Here is a 23697-nt window from a genome sequence, read left to right on the forward strand (position 1 = left end):
GCCTTTGCAGTCAGCATGGTAAGTCAGTTCATGCACTCACCAGGGGCAGAGCACTTTGAGGCCGTTTATAAGATCTTAAGATATTTGAAAGGAACTCCAGGGAGAGGCTTACTGTTCAAGAAACATGGGCATCTTCAAGTTGAAGTATACACAGATGCAGACTGGGCAGGAAGTGTTACAGACAGGAGATCAACATCCGGATACTGCTCCTTTGTAGGTGGGAACCTAGTTACATGGCGGAGTAAAAAACAGAATGTGGTAGCTAGAAGTAGTGCAGAAGCAGAGTTCAGAGCTGTTGCCCATGGAATCTGTGAAGTAATGTGGATTAAAAGAATTCTTGAAGAATTAAAGCTTTCTCACCCGACACCTATGAAGGTCTATTGTGACAACAAAGCAGCTATATCTATAGCTCATAATCCAGTTCTACATGATCGCACAAAACATATAGAAGTGGATAAACATTTCATCAAGGAGAAAATCAATGCTGGCATAATCTGTATGACCTACCTTCCAACAGGTGAACAATTAGCTGATGTGCTAACGAAGGGACTACACAAGAAGCAATTTGATAAGCTGACTAGCAAGCTGGCTATGGAAGATATCTTCAAACCAGCTTGAGGGGGAGTGCTGGAAATTTGTGTTAATGTATATAATATGATAGTGGTGTTGGTGAAGGATAGTGGCATGTATAGAATATGATAGTGGTGTTGGTGGTAGATAGTGGCATGTATATAATATGATAGTGGTGTTGGTGAAGGATAGTGGCATGTATAGAATATGATAGTGGTGTTGGTGGTAGATAGTGGCATGTATATAATATGATAGTGGTAGATAGTGGTAATATATAGGCCAAGTTTGGGAAGACTAAATAAGTGCACTTTTTGTCTTTTTGGACTAAAAAATTGAGGTTGAAAATATGGATGTTTGGGTTAACTTTTTGACTTTTTATTGAAAAATGTGTAATAAAAAATTGTAAAAATTGATTTGTAGGGAAAAATTTGAATTGGGAGTTGTGCAGCCGTAATTGTTGACTTTTGGTGAATAGTGTTAACTTTTTAACTTTTTGAGTAACTTTTTGGCTTTTTGACTTTTTTGGAACATCCCAAACTTGGCCATAATATGTAAGTGGCATATAATGGGTTATAATGATGTTTGTAATATCTCCTATATAAGGAGTGTCATTTGGTCTTGTAAGATAAGAAGTTTTGAATATAAACAGAAATATATTCCTTCTTCCTCATATTTTCGGAATTCTTCTTCCTCATATTTTCTAAGTATTACCTTTGTGGTCACCACCACCAAAGCATTTCCAAGAAATATTTTGTCATAACCGTAAGTAATATTAAGGAAGTAAAACCTTTCATATTATCTGATCCAAAAGCTTTACATTAAAGAGGGATCAGAGCAGTGGTCATAATATTCCATACTCTTTTGACGCTGTTTGAATTGTTTTAAGGGAAGGGTAAGTGTAAATATTCACCTTGTTCGAATTGTTTTATGGAGAGAAGGGGAAGTGCATGTAGGTTTTGCGACAGACGAGATGATACAAAATTTGAGCACTTCTCTTCAATTCCAAAGTTGGGAGGAAACAGAGGGGAAGCAGAGTGCTTGTTTTATTTTGGTAGTTTCCTTGGTTGATTTTGGTAATTTAATAGAGTATCCTTTAGGGGTTCTCGCTTATGTATTCAGATGCAATAAACGTTGTAATAAGGTTAAGACAGTTTGTAAGAAGGTTTAGACAGTTTAATGCAATACACTATTTCTTTCTGTACCTATAGTCACAGTAACCCGTCTGACTCAAAAAAACTTTTTTAGCCTCTCTCTCTCTCTCTCTCTCTCTCTCTCTCCGTGTCCGTGTGTGCTTGCGATCTTTGTCATTTGTTTTGAACTTGAAGAATATTCTATTGTTTTATTCATTTCATTGTGTTCATGGTAGTTTAAATGACCCAACATTGGACTCATAACTTGGGTTTTGAGTTCGAAACAGTGTGTTTGAATGTAATGAATTCAAAATTTTAATTTTAAAAGAAATTTTAGATGAGTCATCTGATTGCAATGTTTTAATTTACTAGTATGTATTGTTTTCTTGATTTAATAGTTTTAGATGAGTGTGGAAGTTATTGGTGGGAGCTTACATTAGAAGATTTTAATAATCTTGCAAGTTTAGGAAGACATGTTTTTCTTCCTAATTAGGATAGTTAGGAACAGAGTTTCTTTTGACAAAAATTTAAGGCTTGGTTGTATGTGGGGATGATGGAATATGTTGGTTGAAGAAAATGTTAAATATTATTAAAATTTAAAAAGTGCGATAATATTATAGTTGAATGAAGTGTGATATAATGCTAATTGAATTGTTGAATATCACTTTTTCTAGTATCTCTCTTTTTTGCATGACTCAAAATACATAAACACTTCATTTATTTATACAATAGAAACTTCATTAATAAATATTTAAGTTTATGTTTATTATTAACTCAATAAAGGTTTTATCATCTTATTGTTTTTAATTACAAAACAATTTTTGAGATTGTGATAAATAGTTGCCTCTGTATTAAATCTTCGATCCACCACTAGTCCTAGCCAACCCACAAATACACACACTAGAGGTTTGTCACCAGTAAACCAGGCACAATCAGAGTAAGCAAAGGCACCCACAAATTACTAGGCAACACACCCAACCTTCCATTTCTCAACAAGCACAAAGGAAGGTGAACGTAAAAAGTAATAAAACATCAAGATCAAGAAATGTTACCCGGTCCAGTGAATCGCGCCTCCTCCTTGCATGCTCTGATTCAAAACTCCTCATAGCACTTGACTGGTTTCTCCTGGACTGACTTTCAACAGCATTCGAGCCCGAAGATATTAAGAGCTTATTTCCTGATGGGGTGTCACTAGTTTTATTTTCATCTGGAGAGCTGAAAGAGGCACTGTTATAAGGGATCCCAATTGCGTCGAACAACTCTCTTCTCACATTCGATTTTTTGACAGAAGGTGCCTCTATACTCAACACAGCCATCTGTTTTGAGAGACATTCAGAAAGTTGCTCTGCAGCTGCTAATTGTGAACTCATTGCGTTATGTAAACTATGCAAGGACTGGACATTTCTGCAAGTGAATACCTTTGATTAGATGAAATCATAATTTGACCAGCCTCAGCTCACAAATCTGACCTAATTGTGCATCCAGTACATAATTGGCTCCCACATACATGCTACTGCGGAAACATGTTATAACAAAACTAATAACTATTTCAGTTGGAAAGAAAATGACACCAGTTGTCAGTTAGCATGTCAAACTAAAATGAGCTAGTGATGCATTTTAGAAATAATAGCCACTAATAATGTTTTCCCATACCTTGAAGATGCATATCTACTAGGAAAAGTTCTTTGACTCATTAAAACTCCATCATTTTCTCCAAATTTATTAAGCTCGAGAGTATTCAAATGCCTTTCCAATTCAATCAGTTGATTGGTCAGTTCCTGGAAGAGGGAGAGGGATAGAGTGATGCATTGAAGCCAAATTCAAGCAAATACATTGCTAGTAAAATGTAACTGATGATCAACCTGATTAACTTTTAATATGCATCGCCGCTTCAGCTCTAGTTCAGAACTCAACTTCTGGTGATTCCAAAGATCCCAATATTGCCCATCAGTAGCTTGTTTAACAATGCCTTCCATATAGATTTTCCTCGCCAAAACTGGAGAAGTATCAAATGATTATATGGTGCACAAAAGAAGGATATTAACCAACTTATACAATTGCAAAAACCAAACTCACAACACGTGACACTACGTGAAAAGTGATTGTGTGGTGACTGATGAATTTTGGCAACTAACAATGTCATGCCCAGTGATACCGAACTGCAACTACACATAAAAGCATGTGAGCATTAGAGGATAGAAGCAAATAAACTTCACTAAAGCTTATCACATCTATTCATTTTATAGTCATCTAACCTAAGAAGCACGGACACGGATGCAGACACGGAACACTGCGATTTCAAAAAAATAGGGACACAGACATGGCATGGACACGACAATAAAATATGTTTTCATATATTTTTATTTGCTATCTAGATTAATATTATATCTACAGATAATTAATATTAACAAAAACTAACTCTAACTCTATAAATATATTTTTATAAAAAAAAAATACTTTTAAATTAACACTTACAGATTATATCTTTTTTTATGAGTGATCTATTAAGTATTTAAATCTAAGATAAAAATAATAAACATTCAACATTCATCAAAAGCACTAAATAAAATGGGAGAAAAGACAATTTGACAAGTCCTTAATATGTCTCCGAAGTGTCCCCCGCATGTCCCCTAAAAATAAATTAATTAAATAAAGGGGCACACCATGTGGTGTCCCATACATGTCCTCAAAGTGTCCGTGTGTCTGACACTGATACGGCACTTGTTTTGAAGTGTCAGTGCTTCATAGCATCTGACAAAAACTCTTAGCTGTGACACATAAGCTTAGTTATCAGTGATGGGTGCATGTGTGTGACTTCGGGGTTTGTCTAATTGCCACTTCTTAAGACATGGGCATGCCAAAAAGTCAATATTATTAATTTGGGTTAATTATATTTTACCCCTTGTAATTTAGCAAAAAACGCACAACACCTCCATGGTTTAGAATGTAAACATAACCTCCACGTATTTGGGGGTGAAGTGTAAAATGGACAATTTAGCTTACTGGTACAGCGCAGCCCTAATAATTGCGCCATTGTGCCTGAACTGTGAGTGCTCTCAACCACATAGATAGTTCAAGGTGCTCATCAACGTCTGACCCTAAGATGCGGATCATCCCAGGCACATTAGCATGGTGTACTCCTCTTGTTTGAACCAGGGTTTGAGACCAAACTCCTCAGGATATAGAGGTGCCATTCAAATGAGATCCAATGCAGATCCAACTTTCAATTGACTTGTGGGATTGACTCGTGGGATCCAACTTTCATTTTGTTTTACCATCCTTATCTTTTCTCACATTGGAGATTTTAGTCTTTTCCAAATGGACTTCAATCTCAAATTCTCTCTCACATATGAATGTTAACCATGTTTCATTATTCTAGCTCCTACGCTAACTCCCACACCTATTTCCCAATTGAAGGTAGTTATCAGCAAGTATACACAAGTAAAAAGATATTGAGTAGAGAAATAAAACAACCAAGTAACACCAACAATTGTGGCGAGGACACATGGTAGCTTAGGCAATTAATATACCACCTCTCACTTCCGGCACATTATAACCAAAGCAATGAGACTCCAATTACAAAGAGTATATGTATTTGGCATAATTAGATTTTTAATTTTCAAGTTTCCTTTTATAAAATTAAAAACAATAAAAACTATAGTAAAAGACAGGGTAAAAACTTTCTTCAATTTACAAAAATAGTTTTCAATTTTTTCTTCTTCGAGTTTGGTAACAACAATTCTAACCAAACCAAGCCTTGCCTTAAGTCCCATCAAACGTGGTCGGCCACATGAATCCTTCTTCTCCACTCTACTCTATCAAAGGCCATTTGGTTAGTCAAATTAAGGGAGTTCATATCTCTATTTACTACACTACCCCACGTCAATTTAGGTCTGCCCCTTCCCCTAATACTTCTCTCTACTGTCACTGTATCACATCTCTTTACTACTGCTTCCGGCAATCTAATAGTGGTCACCATACTTTCATTCATGTCCATCAATGTAGTCTTTCGTCACCCCTTTCTTCTCTAACACCCACCAGATTATATCTCGAGGCACTCTATGATACGCTTTCTCATGATCGATAAAAATCATATGAATGTCTATTTTCTTCTCCCTATACTTTTCTATTACTCTCCTCAAAGATATATCGCTTCCATTGTTGAGTTACAAGACATAAATCCAAATTGATTCTCTGACACCTCTGCTATATCTCGCAATCGACGTTCCTTCACTCTCTCCCACACTTTCATGATATGACACATCAGCTTGATTCCTTTATAGTTGTTTCAATTCTAGACATCTCCTTTATTCTTATAGATTGTCACTAAAATACTCCTCCACTCCTCTGTCATTTTCCTAGTCAATAAAATCTTACTAAACAACCTAATCAACCGAGCAACCCCTTTCTTATATAAACATTTTCAAACTTCAATAGGGATATCATCGGATCCTAAAACCTTATTCGATTTCATCTTCTTAAGTGCAATCTCCACTTCAAAGTTCCTAATCCTACAATAGAACTTGTAGTCTTGGTTTTCCTTGTTATTGGCTACTTCCTCCCCTTTTGACCTTCCTCCATGTCCCTCATTTAACTTCTCAAAATGGTTCTTCCACATCTCCTTAAACTCTTTATCCTTCACCAACACCTTAGAGTCCTCACTCTTGATGTACTCAACCTGATTAAAATCTCCTGTTTTCCTCTCTTATCTTGGCAAGTTTGTATATTCTCCTCTCCCTCCTTACTATTTAATCTAGTGTATAGGTCATCATAGGCTTTCAACTTAGCATATTTCACTACTTTTTTGACCTCCTTATTAACCAATCTATAACTCTTAAGCTTTTCCTCAGTTCTATCCTTCCGCCACTTTTTAAAACACTCTTGTCGTCTTTACTACCACTTGAATCTCATCCCTCCACCACCAAGTTTCATTAGAATTGGATCCCTTTCATTTTGACTCCCCAAGGACTTCCCTTGAGATTGTCCTCATACAATTAGCCATCAAGTTTCATATGGTGTTAGCATCATCTTTTAAGTCCCAAGTACCTTCTTCATCCGTTCTTAAATATTTCTAATTTATCCCCTTTTAGGTCCCACCACCTCGTCCTACGGCACCCACTATCCTTCCTAGCTTGATGTTGCCTTTGAAAGCATAAATCTAGTACTAAAATCCCATGTTGAGGCATCATGTTCTCTCCAAGAATCACCTTACAGTCACTGCATTTTAGACAGTCCACTTTTCTTGCTAGAAAGTAATCTATTTGGCTTCTAATTGACCCACTCTTAAAGATTAACAAATGCTCCTCTCTCTTCTTACGCATAGTATTAGCCACCATCAGGTCAGAAGCGAACACAAAATCTAAAATACTCTCTTCAGCCTCATTTCTATCACCAAAACCATACCCACCATGCACCTTCTCATAACCTAGTTTATCTATTCCTACACGGCCATTGAAATCTCCACCTATAACAAGGTTCTCTCCTATGAGTATCTCCTGTAATACCTCATCTATTTGGTCCAAAAAAATCTCTCTTAGTCTGATCATCTAATCCTACTTGGGAGGCGTATGCACTCATAACGTTCATTATATTCTCTCCAATAACTAATTTAACTAACATAATCCTATCACATTTCCTAATGACCGCAACTACATTTTCTACAAGACCCTTAGCAATTATAATTCCTATCCCATTCATGTGTCTATCATTGGAATCTTAACTATGGTTGTAAGAAATGTTTAGGAATTGAGATTATTAAAGATTTTACCGGACTATATAAAGATTCCTTCTACATATAATTCAAGTTATTCCAACCTCTAAATATGTCTTAATATTCTCAAAGCAATGAAAAGCAAATCAACACTGCATTCATATTATTTAATTATATGCACCATTGGAATACCTTGCACAGTGTTGTCAAGAAGAAGTTGGATTTCCCCCTGCTGCTCATCCATTATGCTCTACAAAGTCAGAGGTAATCAAGAATCAAACATTTGTAATACTGCGATATATTTAACAGCATAAAGCATATGCTTGCTAGAAATTGGTTGACATTGAAAAACTTTGAACAATATACCAAAAAAAAAAAAAAGAAGAGGAAGAGTAACACTATTATCAAAATCTTACAATTCACGATTTGAATCCCGATGGTACTATTCAACAATCTTCCTGTGCAATTATTCCTCAACAAAATGGTGCAGCTAAGCACAAACGCCGTTACATTATGAAGATTGCTCGTTCTCTGTTGCTCCATTCATCTGTTCCCAGTTCCTTTTGGAGTGAGGCTATTCTTACAGTTTTTTATCTCATTAACCGCATTCATTCTAAAGTGACTTCAGGTATTTCTCCCAAGGGGCAAATCTCTTGATTATTTTTCACTTAAGTGTGTTTGGCTATACCTTTGTTCTTCACCCTTGCGCAGAACGCACCAAGTGATGTAATAAGTGTAGTACTTGTTATGTTTAGGAGGCTTAGTTGGTCTTAAGCCTATAAATGGGTGGTTTAGTCTCCTAATAATCATTTTTAATGATATGTTGACATTGTATTTGTGCGCTTGAGAATTCTTGTATCCTAATTGGAAAATATCTCTCTAATGAAATCTCTTTCCTAAATGGTTCCATCTCAAGTTATCTGCTTGTTCTGCTATGTATGTGTTTCTTGGTTAATAGGTGTTATGATCGGGTCTCTAAACACCTCTGTCTCTCGTCATGTTGTATATCTAGAGCATATTCCTTTCTTTTTTATTCCGTCTGCTTCTGTTTCTTTTTCTAAGGCTGACCTTGTTTATCTTGACACCTTTCGTGATGATATTCCTTATGATTCATATGTTCATAATTTGTCTTCATTAGATATTCCGTCCCTCTCTTCTTCTGTTTCTAAGCTTCCCACTGATGCTCTTCCCATTATTCATATTTATACTCATCAGAAAATGAGTGACTTATCTGCAGGTACAACTCCCTTACCTACTATTGTTGTGCCTTTGTTGCCTATTGCAGATGAAATTCCTCTACTTCTTGCTATCCTCTGTGCTTCTATAAGTATCCTGATCATTTTGGTTTCTCTAACTCTTATTATTCTTCTGAATTTAGTTCATTGTTGTCTTCCATTCATTCTCTTTCTGAACCCACCTCCTAAAAGGAGGTTGCACTTTGATCCTCTTTGGCAATAGGCTATGAATGGGAAACTTTTTGTTTGCATAAGACTGACACTTGGGATCTTGTTCATTTACCTTCTGCTTAGCATGTTGTTGGTTGTTGATGGGTTTATAAGATTAAAACCAAAGTCGATGGTTATGTTGAACAATATAAAGCTCGTTTAGTTGCTTTTTCTCAAGAGTATAACATTGATTATGAGATTTTGCTCTTGTTGCCAAGATGACTATTGTTCGTACTTTGATTGTAGTAGCAATTGTTCATCAATAGCATCTCTCACATGTGGATGTTAACAATGCCTTTTTGAATGATGATCTGGATGAGGAGATCTTTATGGTTCCTCCTCCTCCTCCTCCTCCTAAGCTTCCTCATAATTCTGGTTAAGTTGCAAACTTCACAAAACTTTGTCTAGTCTGAAACAAACTCCTCAAGCTTGGTTTGAGAAGTTCTCCACTGGGGTTTGTGATTTCGGGTTTCGCACCAGTGTGCGGGCCGGGTTATCCTCTTGCTATGTTGATGACATGATTATTAATGGTGATGATGTTGATGGCATTTCTGTTCTCAAAAATCAATTGCAACATCATTTTAAGATGAAGGATCTTGGTTCCTTTCGTTATTTCTTGAGGATTAAAGTGTCTTTTTCTTCTAAAGGGTGTCTTCTCTCTCAGTACAAATATGCCTCTAATGCCCTTCAACAAGCCATGTTGACAGATTCTCAAACAGATGACGCTCCTCTCAAGCTCAATGTACATTATTCCCCTATAGATGGTGTTCATTTGTCAGATCCTACTTTGTATCATGTTCTTTTCAACAGTCTCATCTTACTGTTAGATAACCTGATATTGCCTATGTAGTACATAGTCAGTCAATTTGTTTCCTCTCCCAATACTTTAATTATATGTCTAGAGAGGTGGTACATCAGGTCCATTATTTAGCTACAAAGGCAGTATTCCAAGGAAAGATCAGCAGTTGATTGAACAACAAAAAAAAATAGTAGGGCAAATTACACTTTATCCCCTTGAACTATCACTCAGCATCATTTTACCCCCCTCAACTAAAAAAAAATTACACTTTGCCTCCTTGAACTATCAATTTATATCAATATGAACCTTCCGGTAAGAATCCGTTACCTAAATTGATATAAAATTGGCATGTGACTTGCACAGGACATCTCAAATATTGTGGAATGCATACACGATGGTTGTTGTCGTGGATTGAAGAAACCCACCTTTCTCCTATCCATGTCAGGAGCCATGGCTGCCTACACTATGGCTACTATCATGGACAGAAGACAAGAAGAAAGAAAAAGGTCATTTTAAGCATTCCACAATATTTGAGATGTTCTGCACAAGTCACATGTCAAATTTAATCCATTTATGTAACGGGTCATTAATGGAAGGTTCACATTGACATAAATTGATAGTTATGGTGGACAAATCAAGCATTTTTTAGTTGAGGGGGGTAAAGTGATATTGAGTGACAATTCAAGGGGGTATAAAGTAATTTACCTAAAATGAGGTATGTCTAACTATCAAGAGCTACAGTGACATAGTCTATAGAAATATCTAAAAAGATACAAAAAACATGATCCAAGGAACTAACCTTCCACAGTCTGCATCTGTCAAACAGGGTCCTTGTGCCTTCCTCTAGCGCTAGAACTGAGCTATTCTGGACAATACAGGCATCCCTGAAACCACCTGCTCCTTTTATACATTCCAAAAGGGTTTCAAGTTCCTTTATCATTTCTTCAACCTGGAAAATATTAGATAATAAGACAAAACAGAAAATGGGAAATATCCTCAAATAAATACACACAACAGAGCGCACACATTGATGCATGCATACTAAGAAGCACGGACATAGATACGGATGCGGATATGGACACGGATGCAGACATGGGACACAGCGATTTCAAAAAAAATGGGGATATGGACACAACGGGAACACGGCAATAAAATATATTTTCACATATTTTTATTTACTATCTAGATTAATATTACATCCACAAACAATCAATATTAACAAAAACTAATTCTAATTCTTTTTTTTTATTATTTTTAAAAACACTTTTAAATTAACACTTACAGTTTATATTTTTTTTTATGGATGATCTATAAAGTATTTAAATCTAAGAAAAAAAATAATAAACATTCAATATTCATCAAAAGCACTAAATAAAATGAGGGAAAAGACAACTTGGCATATCCCTAGTGTGTTCCCGAAATGTCCCCCGTGTGTCCCTTGAAAATAAATTAATTAAATAAGAGGGCACATCATGTGGCGTGTCCCATACGTGTCCCCAAGTGTCCGCATGTTCCCGAAGTGTCCATGTGTCCAACACGGATACGGCACTTGTTTTGAAGTACCGGTGCTTTATAGCATGCATGCATTACGAAGACGCCAATATGGACAATGACGTAAGACATAAAAAAATTAATGTAACCTGGCTTTCATGAAATATACTTTGAGCATGTAATGGCAAATAAATATGTTTTGTCATCAGAAATAAAGAATATAGGAGAAATGCGGGAGGTCGAGCGGCATTATCCAAGTCTCTCATTCATAAGAGAAGAAGAGGGAGATTAAAGACGAGAGAAGAAAAGCAATACAGAGAAAGATGGAGACAGAAGAGACAGGAATAAGAGATGAGAAAGAGAAAAGAAGTAAAACAAAGAAAAGAAAAATATGAGAAAAGGAGAGAGAGATAGTTCTTCAATCTATTTTTTCTCAATTTTTTTCATCTTCTAGGGCAGAACTCATTTTACACCAACACTGCCTGTTTATAGGATTCAATTCCAATAAAAAGTATGCGAAAACTGAATCTACCCCGTAGTATAAACAAATAAAGCAATAAAATTTACCCCTAAAACATGACTCCTAATAACATAAAAATAAATAAATAACAATATCATTCCGAAATACTCCATAAAATATGAGACTCAAAAAAAATTTAAAATTTAAAAATATATATCATTCCAAAATGCTCCTAACAGGACTACTAATTAAGTTATATCAATTGACAATACTCAAGTAGGGTGATAAAAAATTAGAGGACAACAAAACAAATATCAAATCGCAATATATTACCATAAGTTGAAGAACGAACTTGGAGTTGAAAATTTTAGTATCTCAAGACCCCATACGTATAATACCACTTCCAAATACATAAGCTCAGTTATTCAGCCCCACAATTTCTGGTACTCACCTTGAAATATGACAACTTCAAACTAAAGCATCTAAACCAGAAACATTCAGGTTTTAATGCTCAAGGCTATTTCCAGTCACCTCCCTACAAGCAAAGAGTGCTGGGATAGGTGGATTGGGGAGGGACCAAACCTTTGATGTTAGCTGTGTTAAGTGGACCCATGGTCTCAAAGCCATGTTCCCATGCTTGCAGCATGGGCTTTTATCACTGCCTTCAGACTCAACCTTCATTTTCTTATGGAACAGAACTCATCTGCTCTGTTAGGGTCCCCAGCATTAAAAGAGTCAAACCTAGAAAGTTATTAACTTCTCCAGGTCCAACAGAGCAGAGACACCAAGCCATAAAAGAACAAAGTTCCAGAAACTACTCTAAATTAAAAATGGAATAGAGCAACGAACAGGAAAAACACATGGTAACACTAGGAAAAGTATGTGCTGAAACAAAATGCAAAAGAGAAGACAATATTTATTACATTCCCAAATTGTTTTGATAGTTGAGGCTCAGAATTCATCAGCCTTGTTGTGGACGCAGTTCTGTAATTCTCTTTGTTAGGATGTAACTTATCTTTGGAAGACTTCCCCGACATAAGACTTTGTTGAGATGGCAATGATGAGCTACGGATAGAAGGCAATGGTTCAGTAATCCCTGCCCCTGATTTTCCAGAAGAATAGAATGGAATTGATAAGCCAAAAACTTCTTTTGCACCGGAAAAGTTTCCGAATGATCCTTCAGGCAAATGTGCACCACTCAAACTCATACCAGATTTACTAGAAGATAAAAGTGAGGAACCTCCAGAAGTCATTGGAAAAATGAGTTTTTCATTTGATGAGGATTCTGATGAAGCACCCTTTGAGCTAGCAGATCCAAGCTTTCCTGGTAATTTACCTAAAGCAACACTTTCTGATAAAGTTACAGGAATTGCCTGGCTGGACACATTTGTTAAACATTTGCCTGAAAAAGAATCAGGACTGTATCCACCTTCATGAAGTTTTTGAGTTTCTGTCTTGCTGAAATCTCTAACTGCAGGTCCATGCTGCTCTAAGTAAGAAGTGTTCAGAGATGACTGTCCTAAACCTGTGCCTTGCTGCCCGGAAATCAGTGATTGTTGGCCATCTGTATCTTTGTTCAGCTTAGTGACAGGAATCTTCTGCTGCTCATTGGTTTTAAGTGTCTGCGAACTAACAATTTTTCCTGTAATAGTTTCCTGAGGGGATGTTTCATCTGCAAAGGGGGTGGTCATTGGAAAGTTTTTCACTGCAGGAAGCACTGGCTCATTTTTCGCAGGAAGTTCCTTCTTGTTTATTTCCTGAGATTGGAAATCCAGACCAACTTGCTGTAAACTTTTTACTGTGAGACCAGAAGAAGCTTTGGACAAACCATCTTCCGTGGATGCCAGTGTAGGAGTATCATCATCCTCATTAGAAGGCAGAGACACAACATCAGATGGAACTGAAGCTCCTGAGGCACTACAAAAGAAATTGATTTATTGTCTAATACATAACTTTTACCAATGGAGAAGATACTTAGCATTACATGAAAGGCCAGATCAGGTAATGAAGAAAGAAACGCATTAATGGAAGAGAAAGAACATAAACAATTTGATGAAATACCTAGCAACTTGGAACATTGAAAGCCTTCCGTCAAAAGAGAGACACAAAAGAACACAAAAAGGTGAAAGTTCCTTATATTCAGCTCCAAGCTTGACTTCAACTTTCTCATTGTAAGAAATCTTGTCCAAGCAGAGCCCCAGGACTATATTATCATCCCCATTTTCTGAAAAAAGGCGGGAGTTATAAAAAAAAAAAACTTGAACTGAAAGAATCTTAGAAATGCTCAAGAAAAATTTTAGCTACGAACTTTCCAAACAAAATCACTTAATGGCAATTATTAATGAAATGGGCCACCACATCATGTTTCAATAATTCTTACAAGCTAAACACTTCTACCCTACAAGACAGATCAGGGCTGAGTAAAATGTTTCTTTACAACAAAAAACGTGATAACCTATTCATTAACTTAATTCTTTTTTCTTTTTGGATGGGGTTGGGGGTAAAAGACGAAATATTCTGAGAAAGGTTCCACATAAGACAAAAAAATACAAACAACGACAAACAAAACACTAAGCCAAAAGAGACCTATAAAAGCATTCCAACTCCTACAAAACTGAGAATGTTAGTACTGCAAAACTGTGTAGTGGGTTGACCCTATGAAACCCATGTTGGGTATTCCTTCCTCCAACCTAAGAAGTGCGGACAGAGACATGAGAGGTAGAAATGACACAATATAGACACGCCGACACAACAAATAACCAAAAGTCAAGAACCTCCCCTTCATTCATTCATCTAGAATTTTTATTAGTACAAGAGAAGAGATCCATTGAACCTAGACAGGCTAAACCACCAAGTTAAAGAATTTGCTCAATGTCCAAGAAATATAGAAAATGGAAACATCCTAAGAAAAGTCCTAAATAAAATCCAACTGAATTACACATTAAACTTTCTAAAACTCTATAACATCTAGTAGACATATGACCATTAATAAATGTGTTTGAACTAGGGCTCATTGACTACTCTCACCAACCATAACTAGCCCAAGAAAATATTTAAAATGTTCAAAGACGTTGAAGCATGTGTGTTGGCACATAAATTTCAACCAAATTTATGTTAAAATTTCAAATACGCTCAATTAGTCAATGACACGTGTAGAGCCTATGATAGGAATGTTGTAGGTAATCACTTTCTAAAAAGAAATGCACAAATAAAACAACGTCGTATCTCAACGATGTTATTCAAGATACTCAAATGACACGTGGAGCCTACAAGACCTGAAGCACAGTATGCTCAACCAAAGGACGACACCTATGGAGCCTATAGCAAAGACGCCACAAAAGATGAAATCCAAAGGATTAATACAATTAATCAGATATACGATTAATCATATATGATTACGCTTAAATTCAAATGGCATTATCATTCAATTTGAAATTCAAATTGAAGATTAGATGCTCATCACGTAGATAGCCCTCTATAAATATGAGGATCATCACATCAAGAAGGGGGGATCAAAGAAAAAGATCAAAAATCTGAGATTAGAGAGAGAGAGAGAGAGAGAGAGAGAGAGAGAGAAATCAGAAGTCAAAGAAGTCTTCACAAGGAAGAAGAAGAGAAACCGAGAGAACTCACGAGCCTACACGGCAAACATCTGATACGATGGCATGCGATAAGTAAAAGGTTCCAAACCCAACAGTTATATCTTGTATCTAAGGGTTCTAAGTCCCTACAATTTCAATCAAACAATTCTTTTCCTTAAATTGTCTTTTGTTAATTTTTTGTTCTTTCATTAATCGGGGGTTTTGTTTAAATAACATGTGTAATTAACGATCAGGATACAGATTAGAAATAGGAGCTTTCTATTCAAATAATCAACATTATTGAGTTAAAAACTAAGTAGTGGACATTTGTAACAATGTGTAATGACACATCCCGACCAACTATGTGATATTGTCCACTTTAGGTACATAGACCCTCATGGCTTTGTTTTTATAGTCTCCGACAAAAGGCCTCACACAGTTGAGGATGGGCTATTCCATATATGATAACGTTGATCGTTCCAGTACGTGGAACGAGAACTGGAACGTAGTACATGTTCTAAAATGTGATACGATAAAGGTAGGCTTGTATATATTACATTTAAGAATTTAAGGTACTTCTAATGTCATTTTCTTTTAACTATTAGGTACCCAGTAAACGAATTTTTTTTAATTTTTAATTTTTAATTTTTTTCTCCGTGTTTTATGTTTTTGTCTTGTCAAAACTGAACTCACCTTAGATTTTACTTCATTATATTAATTTTTTTCCCTCCTAAGGTAACATTTAAATAAATATACTGGAAAAAGCTTGTCGGATTGCTTTAGATCACTAAATTTACTGTTTTGGAACGGAACTATACCATATTTCGAAACGTGCGTACTAATACGTAATTCACTAGGGTTTAGCATTTTCTAGTAACATGGGGTCAGACTATCCATATCTATCCAGTTTCATTTGAATTATACACAAATGTATGTGTCTCCAAGTTTTGAAGACAAGAAAATCAATGGAAAAGAATTACTAATGGAGTTTATGAAAAGCTTTCCTGTTCATGCACAATCCTAGTAGTTGTTTGGCATATGCTAAAATAGCACATACTATTTTAGCACATCATCTTATTTGAGTAACAATCATCTTATTTGGGTCACATCACTTTTTATTTGAGTCACATCATTTCTCTATCACATCACTTCAAACTCAATTCATATTTCACATTTTTTCATAAAAAATCAAAGAGCATACTAATTTAGCACTTCCCAAACAACTCCCTAATAGTGCAAACAATCAAAACTCCCAGAAAGCCAAAGACATACCAAACCAATAAACTAGTGGACACCATGTAAGCAGCGCAACATAATTGCGATTATCAATGGATTCCACATTGTCAAAGACAACATTCACTTGCAACCAATTTGTCATTTTTTATAATTTGCAATCATATCACTTCTTTCTCTTTTCGGACTCAGTTTTCCTCTATGTTACCTAGAACATGGATTGTTCCAGTACATAGAACGAGAATGGGAATGGGAACGGGAACATAAACATGGTACGCCTATACATTGTCACCAACACCACTATCATATTATATACATGCCACTATTTACCACCAACACCACTATCATATTATATACATGCCACTATCTTATTATGTACATTAACACAAATTTCCAGCACTCCCCCTCAAGCTGGTTTGAAGATATCTTCCATAGCCAGCTTGCTAGTCAGCTTATCAAATTGCTTCTTGTGTAGTCCCTTCGTTAGCACATCAGCTAATTGTTCACCTGTTGGAAGATAGGTCATACAGATTATGCCAGCATTGATTTTCTCCTTGATGAAATGTTTATCCACTTCTATATGTTTTGTGCGATCATGTAGAACTGGATTATGAGCTATAGATATAGCTGCTTTGTTGTCACAATAGACCTTCATAGGTGTCGGGTGAGAAAGCTTTAATTCTTCAAGAATTCTTTTAATCCACATTACTTCACAGATTCCATGGGCAACAGCTCTGAACTCTGCTTCTGCACTACTTCTAGCTACCACATTCTGTTTTTTACTCCGCCATGTAACTAGGTTCCCACCTACAAAGGAGCAGTATCCGGATGTTGATCTCCTGTCTGTAACACTTCCTGCCCAGTCTGCATCTGTGTATACTTCAACTTGAAGATGTCCATGTTTCTTGAACAGTAAGCCTCTCCCTGGAGTTCCTTTCAAATATCTTAAGATCTTATAAACGGCCTCAAAGTGCTCTGCCCCTGGTGAGTGCATGAACTGACTTACCATGCTGACTGCAAAGGCAATATCAGGCCGCGTATGAGACAAGTAAATCAATTTCCCTACAAGTCGCTGATATTGTTCCCTCTCTTTGACTTCTTCAGCCTTAGCAGCTTGTAACTTCAAGTTAGGCTCGATCGGAGTCTCCACCATCTTACAACCAAGCATACCTGTTTCTCCAAGGAGATCAAGAACATATTTTCTCTGATTAACGAATATACCTTCCTTGGATCTTGCAAATTCCATTCCGAGGAAATACTTGAGGGCTCCCAGATCCTTAATGTGAAATTCTTTTGCGAATTTCTCTTTGAGGGCTGCTAACTCTGCTTCATCATTACCAGTTAAAATGATGTCATCAACATAAACAATCAAAATTGCAATTTTACTGTCTTTTGAATGTTTATAAAATATTGTGTGATCTGCTTGACTCTGCGAGAAGCCACAACTGATAACTGCCTTCCCAAAGCGTTCAAACCACGCTCTTGGTGATTGTTTGAGTCCGTATAATGACTTGTTCAATCTGCATACTCTGTCGCTTCCAAGTCTATGCTCAAATCCCGGCGGTAGGCTCATGAACACCTCCTCTTCAAGATCACCATTGAGAAATGCATTTTTAATGTCAAGTTGATGTAGAGGCCAATCTGAATTTACTGCAAGAGATAACAGTACTCTGATGGAATTTATTTTAGCAACAGGAGCAAACGTCTCCTGATAGTCGATCCCATAAGTTTGAGTGAAGCCTTTAGCCACCAGTCTCGCCTTGTATCTCTCAACGCTTCCATCTGCGTTACATTTTATCGTAAACACCCATTTACACCCAACTGTTTTCTTGTCTTTGGGTAGATCAACTATCTCCCAAGTACCACTTCTCCTTAAAGCATTCATCTCCTCCATGACAGCTAATTTCCAATTCGGATCATCCAATGCTTCCTGTATATTCCTTGGAACAAACAAGTGTGAAATCCTAGATGTGAAAGCTCTATGGTTTTTAGACAATCTTTGATAGGAGAGGTAATTTGCAATAGGATGTTTAATGCAATTTCGGACACCTTTCCTAATTGCTATAGGAACATCAAGGTCGGAAATAGAAGGAATAGGATTACCTAAAATTTCGATGCCAGAACTCGGGTGGACATTTGGGTCATTAGGATGGACATTCGGGTCATTATTCCTCAGATGAAATCGCTTCCTAGTATAAACCTGAAGCTCAGGATTTAGATCATTTTGTAGTACTTCTCCCCCTAAACAAGAATCTTCTTGACTAGGCACCATAGAACTTGGTTCTCCTAAGTGATCATTATCAGACAGATGTGGTTTTTGTGTAGGATAAATGACATTGGGGAGCGGGATAGAAATATCCCAAAAACGATCTTCTACTCCACTTGTCTCCCCCTGAAGAGAAGTGTTGGGGAAATAGGATTTTGTTTCCACAAATGACACATCCATACTCACATGAAATTTCTTGGTTTGAGGATCGAAACACTTATACCCCTTTTTGTTTGAGGAATAACCCAAAAAAACACATTTTATAGCACGGGGGTCAAGTTTTGAACGAAATTGACTGGGAACATGAACATAGGCAGTACATCCAAAAACCTTGGCGGGTAAATCAGAAAACAACCTCGTGTCAGGAAAAAAAGTTTTGAGACAATCAAAAGGTGTTTTATATGTTAACACCTTTGTAGGCATCCTGTTTATCAAATAAGAGGCTGTTAAAATTGCTTCACCCCATAAATATTTAGGAACATGCATGTAAAACATTATAGCACGTGCTACTTCAAGTAGATGTTTATTTTTTCGTTCTGCAATGCCATTTTGTTGAGGGGGTATCCCGACATGTAGATTGATGAAAAATCCCCTTTTTTTCCAAAAACTCGCCCAACTGCTCATTGAAATATTTTGTTCCATTATCAGAATGTAAAATACCAATTTTGGTTTGAAATTGGTTTGAAATCATATTGTAAAAATTTGTGAATAAATTTTTCACGTCAGATTTTTTATTCATCAAATAAATCCAACATAAGCGGGTATGGTTATCAATAAATGGAACAAACCATTTTTTACCAGAAAGAGTAGTGATTTTAGAAGGGCCCCAAACATCACTATGAATCAAATAAAAAGGTTTGGAAGCCTGGTAAGGTTTTGGCAAATAAGTAGAGCGATGAAATTTTGCAAAAATGCAACTTTCACAATGAAAAGAAGAACAATCAATCCCTTCAAATAATTCTGGAAATAAATGTTTCAGATAAAGAAAACTAGGATGTCCTAGCCTATAGTGCCATAGCATTATTTTTTCTCGAACAGAGATTGAACTAGTACTATTAAAGCTCTGAGCTTTTTTATTACTAACAGGTACTTCATCAAAGTAGTAAAGACCTTCAAGCATCCTAGCACGCCCAATCATCATCCCCGAGTTCTGGTCCTGAAATTCACAATGGGATTCAAAAAATGTAACACGACAATTAGAATCCTTAGATAGTTTACTGACAGACAAAAGGTTACAGGCTAAGTTGGGGACGTGAAGAACAGCATTGAGATTAATTTTCTCAGTTAGTTTAATAAATCCTTTTCCTGCAATAGGTGAAAAACTACCATCGGCTATTCTGATTTTGTCATGACCAGAACAAGGGAAATAGGTACTAAATAAATGGGAAAAACTAGTCATGTGATCGGAGGCACCGGAATCTATGATCCACGGAGAGAAGTTTAGGCAAGAGAAGGCTTTAGGATTTCTACCTGTTTGTGCCAACAAAACACCAGGAGTACCGGATGTGGAGTTGGATTTTATCAGCTTTAAGAGTTTATCAATCTGCTCTTTGTTGAAGGGACCTGAATCGGCTTCATTAGCGGGTAGGAAAGCCACGATTCTTCTCTCCTTGTTTGCTGCTTTTCCAGTTGACAGGTTTACCATGGATCTTCCAACACGTTTCGCGTGTATGGCGAGGCTTGTTGCAAAAATCACACTAGACCCGTGGCTTATCATCAAACCTGCGCTGGTAATTTGCAGCCTTGTTGGCCGCAGCATCGCTAATTAAAACAGAAATTTCAATTGATTCACCAGTACCTTTTTTCTTAAGCATGACGCTCCTTCGGCTCTCTTCCCTTCTGACTTCGGCAAATACTTCGCCAATGGATGGGAGAGGAGGTCTGCCAATAATTCTTCCTCGCACTTCATCGAACTCAATGTTGAGGCCGGCAAGAAACTTGTAAATACGGTTGTCTTCCACAGTTTTCTTGTGGTGGTTGCAGTCGTCAACCGATTTCCATTCGTATGTGTTGAAGATGTCAAGATCCTGCCACAACCTTTTCAACGAATTGAAATATTTGGTGACGGAATCATCTCCTTGACGAATCTCTCCCAACTTCAAAGTTAATTCGAAAACTTGAGATTGATTTCCTAGGTCAGAATACATCTGACTAACATTATCCCACAATTCTTGTGCAGCAGTATAGCACATGTAATTAGAGCTTATATCCTCCTCCATGGAATTGACCAACCATGTCATAACCATGGAGTTTTCAGCGTCCCAACTGTCGAACAGCGGATCATTAACAACAGGAGCCTTCTTGTCACCAGTGATGTAACCGATCTTTCCTTGCCCACGGATATACATCCGGACAGATTGTGACCAGCGGAGAAAATTATCACCATTTAGGCGGATGGTGGTGATTTGGACAGAGTGAGAGTTGGACGTTTTCACCGGAATGGCAGCGGCAGGGGTTGAAGTGGTTTCGGACGTGACTTCCGACATGGCTATGACGGTTTTAGGGCTGCTGTGTTTTTTGTTGCTCTGATACCAACTTAGAAAATATGAGGAAGAAGAACTCCGAAAATATGAGGAAGAAGGAATATATTTCTGTTATATTCAAAACTTCTTATCTTACAAGACCAAATGACACTCCTTATATATGAGATATTACAAACATCATTATAACCCATTATATGCCACTTACATATTATATATTACCACTATCTACCACTATCATATTATATACATTGCCACCAACACCACTATCATATTCTATACATGCCACTATCTACCACCAACACCACTATCATATTATATACATGCCACTATTTACCACCAACACCACTATCATATTATATACATGCCACTATCTTATTATGTACATTAACACAAATTTCCAGCAATATTTCACTTAAAAATTTGAGATACTTGTAAAGTAATTTTCTTTTAACTATTAGGTATCCAATAAATTTTATTTTATTTTATTTTTTTAATGTAGCAAATCATTTCTATGAAAATTATGATCAATTTTTTGTCTTGTCAAAACTTAACTCACCTTAGATTTTGGTTCATATATTTGATTTTTTTTCTCCTAAGATAACATTTAAGAAAATATATTGGAAAAACTTTTGGGATCACTTCAGATCCCCAAATTTATTGTTTTGGAACAGAAGTGTACCATATTTCGGAACGTGCGTACCAATACGTAATTCGCTAGAGTATTAGCGTTTTCTGGTAACATAAATTTTCCTTGCATGGATGATGTCATCAATGTCTAATTACACTGTTATCATTAGAATTGTCTACATAATCAAATATCCCCAATGGATATACCCATTCCATTTTATTATTAAACCGAAACCCCAAACTTCACCCAATCCTGAGTTGCATCACAGTAGAGCTACAACTATATTTTTAAGAATTATCCAATCCAAAATCCTAGCCTCACTAACCAGATTAATATTGAATGTACTAATTACAGGGTTCGTAACTTAAAGTCATTTTCTGACTAGTCAAGCTTGATCCAAGTCTCAGAAAAGCAATCACAGCTGCCACACAAATCAACTGGTCAATCTAGTGCTAAAGCTAAAGAGAATTGTTAAAAAGAGACGAGTATCATACAGCACTTCAGTATTAAAACGGGACAGGAAAAGCCCTATCTATGTTGAGCAACCCAAAGACATCATCTCGTATTCTTTTCTTATTTTTTATTTTTTTATTTTTTCCCCCTCTTTGATAAGTAAGCAAACAAGATTTCAAGCATACACCTCCTTGTACACAAGTGGCAGGAGTTACCACTCAAGTTAGCAGTTGGAAAATATTGGCATTGATTATAACAAGTAAAATTGAATGATAATAAATGACAGCACCGTCTTGTGAACAACAAAATGATCAGGACATCTTAGCAAGTGATGAAATTTTAAATGACTTTTAGAGTGGATGCTCTACACAATCTGACATTGATAAACTATATTTTGTTAAAGCATCATAGAAAATAAACATAATAAAGAATACTATATGATCAATAAAATTTAGAAAAGTAAGAAGAAGAAAACGACTATTTGATCCATTAGAAGTTGGCCTAGTATACTAGTTTGAGCACCTTGAAGGGCAATCTTTGGACACAGGGTGTCTCTCAGAATATCAATAACTGCGGCTTCCTTCTTATCATCATCTAGTGACCAACCAAACAATACAATGTGCTGATCCGTACTCTTTCGATTAGCAGTAATTGCAAGCCCACTGTCATGCAAAAAATTAGTGAATTAGTTATAATCCATCTGTGCGAGATTGAACAACGTAAATAGTATGTCACATGAACCAGACGTGGTAAGAAGTAATGCAAATACTTATTTTGCTTGATCGGCAATAAAATAATTTTGCTAATAATTAAAAAGAGAACTGAGGGTGGAGGTGGAGAACAAGAAGTCCACCAACCATACAAGAAGAGCAAAAAGTCACAAATCCTACATAGCCTTCTATCCAATCCCTATTAATCAAAAAGAAAGGAATTCCTTAAAAGGAGAATAAACTGATTCCCAAAAGGAAGATAAATGACAAATCTTATTCCATGCCCCCTCAATATCCATGAATTTGTCTTAAAAAATCCTTGCATTCATTTTCAACAAAATCTCCCAAAAATATAGCAAAGGTAACACAGTTCCAAGCAACTCGAGCTTTTCTCTTTGATGCCAAATCTCCCCTATAGTCAATCAAAAGCTCCCATACACAAGAGTGAGTAACCACTCACTCCACACCCACCACATAAAACCAGTTACGCCACAAAGACAAAGCCACAGAACAAAGAAAAAAAAAAAAGATGGTCAGTACATTTTTTTATCCCTTCTACAATCAAAACTACATATAAAATTAGGAATCTTCATAGGTTGCTACACACTATTTTCAAACAATTTTTAAGTTAATAAAAATTTTCTTTCTTTTCTTACTTTTTTAAGTTGTGCCCCCACCAAAGTTCGTCCAGTGTTTTCAAGAGTCATAGTCCTTATAGTATCAATACTTGTTCCATGC

General features: G+C 36.4%; 1 protein-coding gene across 8 annotated transcripts in view; it reads right to left on the bottom strand.

Annotated features, from left to right (window-relative positions):
- Window positions 1-23697, bottom strand: part of LNO1 (Nuclear pore complex protein) — a 54489-nt gene that overhangs the window by 7926 nt on the left and 22866 nt on the right. For 6 of the 8 annotated variants that reach the window (XM_082882507.1, XM_082882510.1, XM_082882509.1 and 3 more), the window contains exons 7-14: window positions 22772-22911; window positions 13667-13829; window positions 12529-13522; window positions 10454-10603; window positions 7603-7660; window positions 3563-3696; window positions 3354-3478; window positions 2753-3104 (exon numbers count right to left, since the gene is read on the bottom strand). In XM_082882507.1, coding sequence (XP_082738633.1) covers window positions 2753-3104; window positions 3354-3478; window positions 3563-3696; window positions 7603-7660; window positions 10454-10603; window positions 12529-13522; window positions 13667-13829; window positions 22772-22911 — 2116 coding nt within the window. The remainder of the gene's footprint in view (window positions 1-2752; window positions 3105-3353; window positions 3479-3562; window positions 3697-7602; window positions 7661-10453; window positions 10604-12528; window positions 13523-13666; window positions 13830-22771; window positions 22912-23697) is intronic. The other 2 variants (XM_082882512.1, XM_082882511.1) reach the window with 1 other exon arrangement.

The sequence above is a fragment of the Camellia sinensis genome, chromosome 8 (genome assembly GCF_055761805.1).
Source record: "Camellia sinensis isolate YWXY chromosome 8, ASM5576180v1, whole genome shotgun sequence".
Taxonomy (NCBI): domain Eukaryota; kingdom Viridiplantae; phylum Streptophyta; class Magnoliopsida; order Ericales; family Theaceae; genus Camellia; species Camellia sinensis.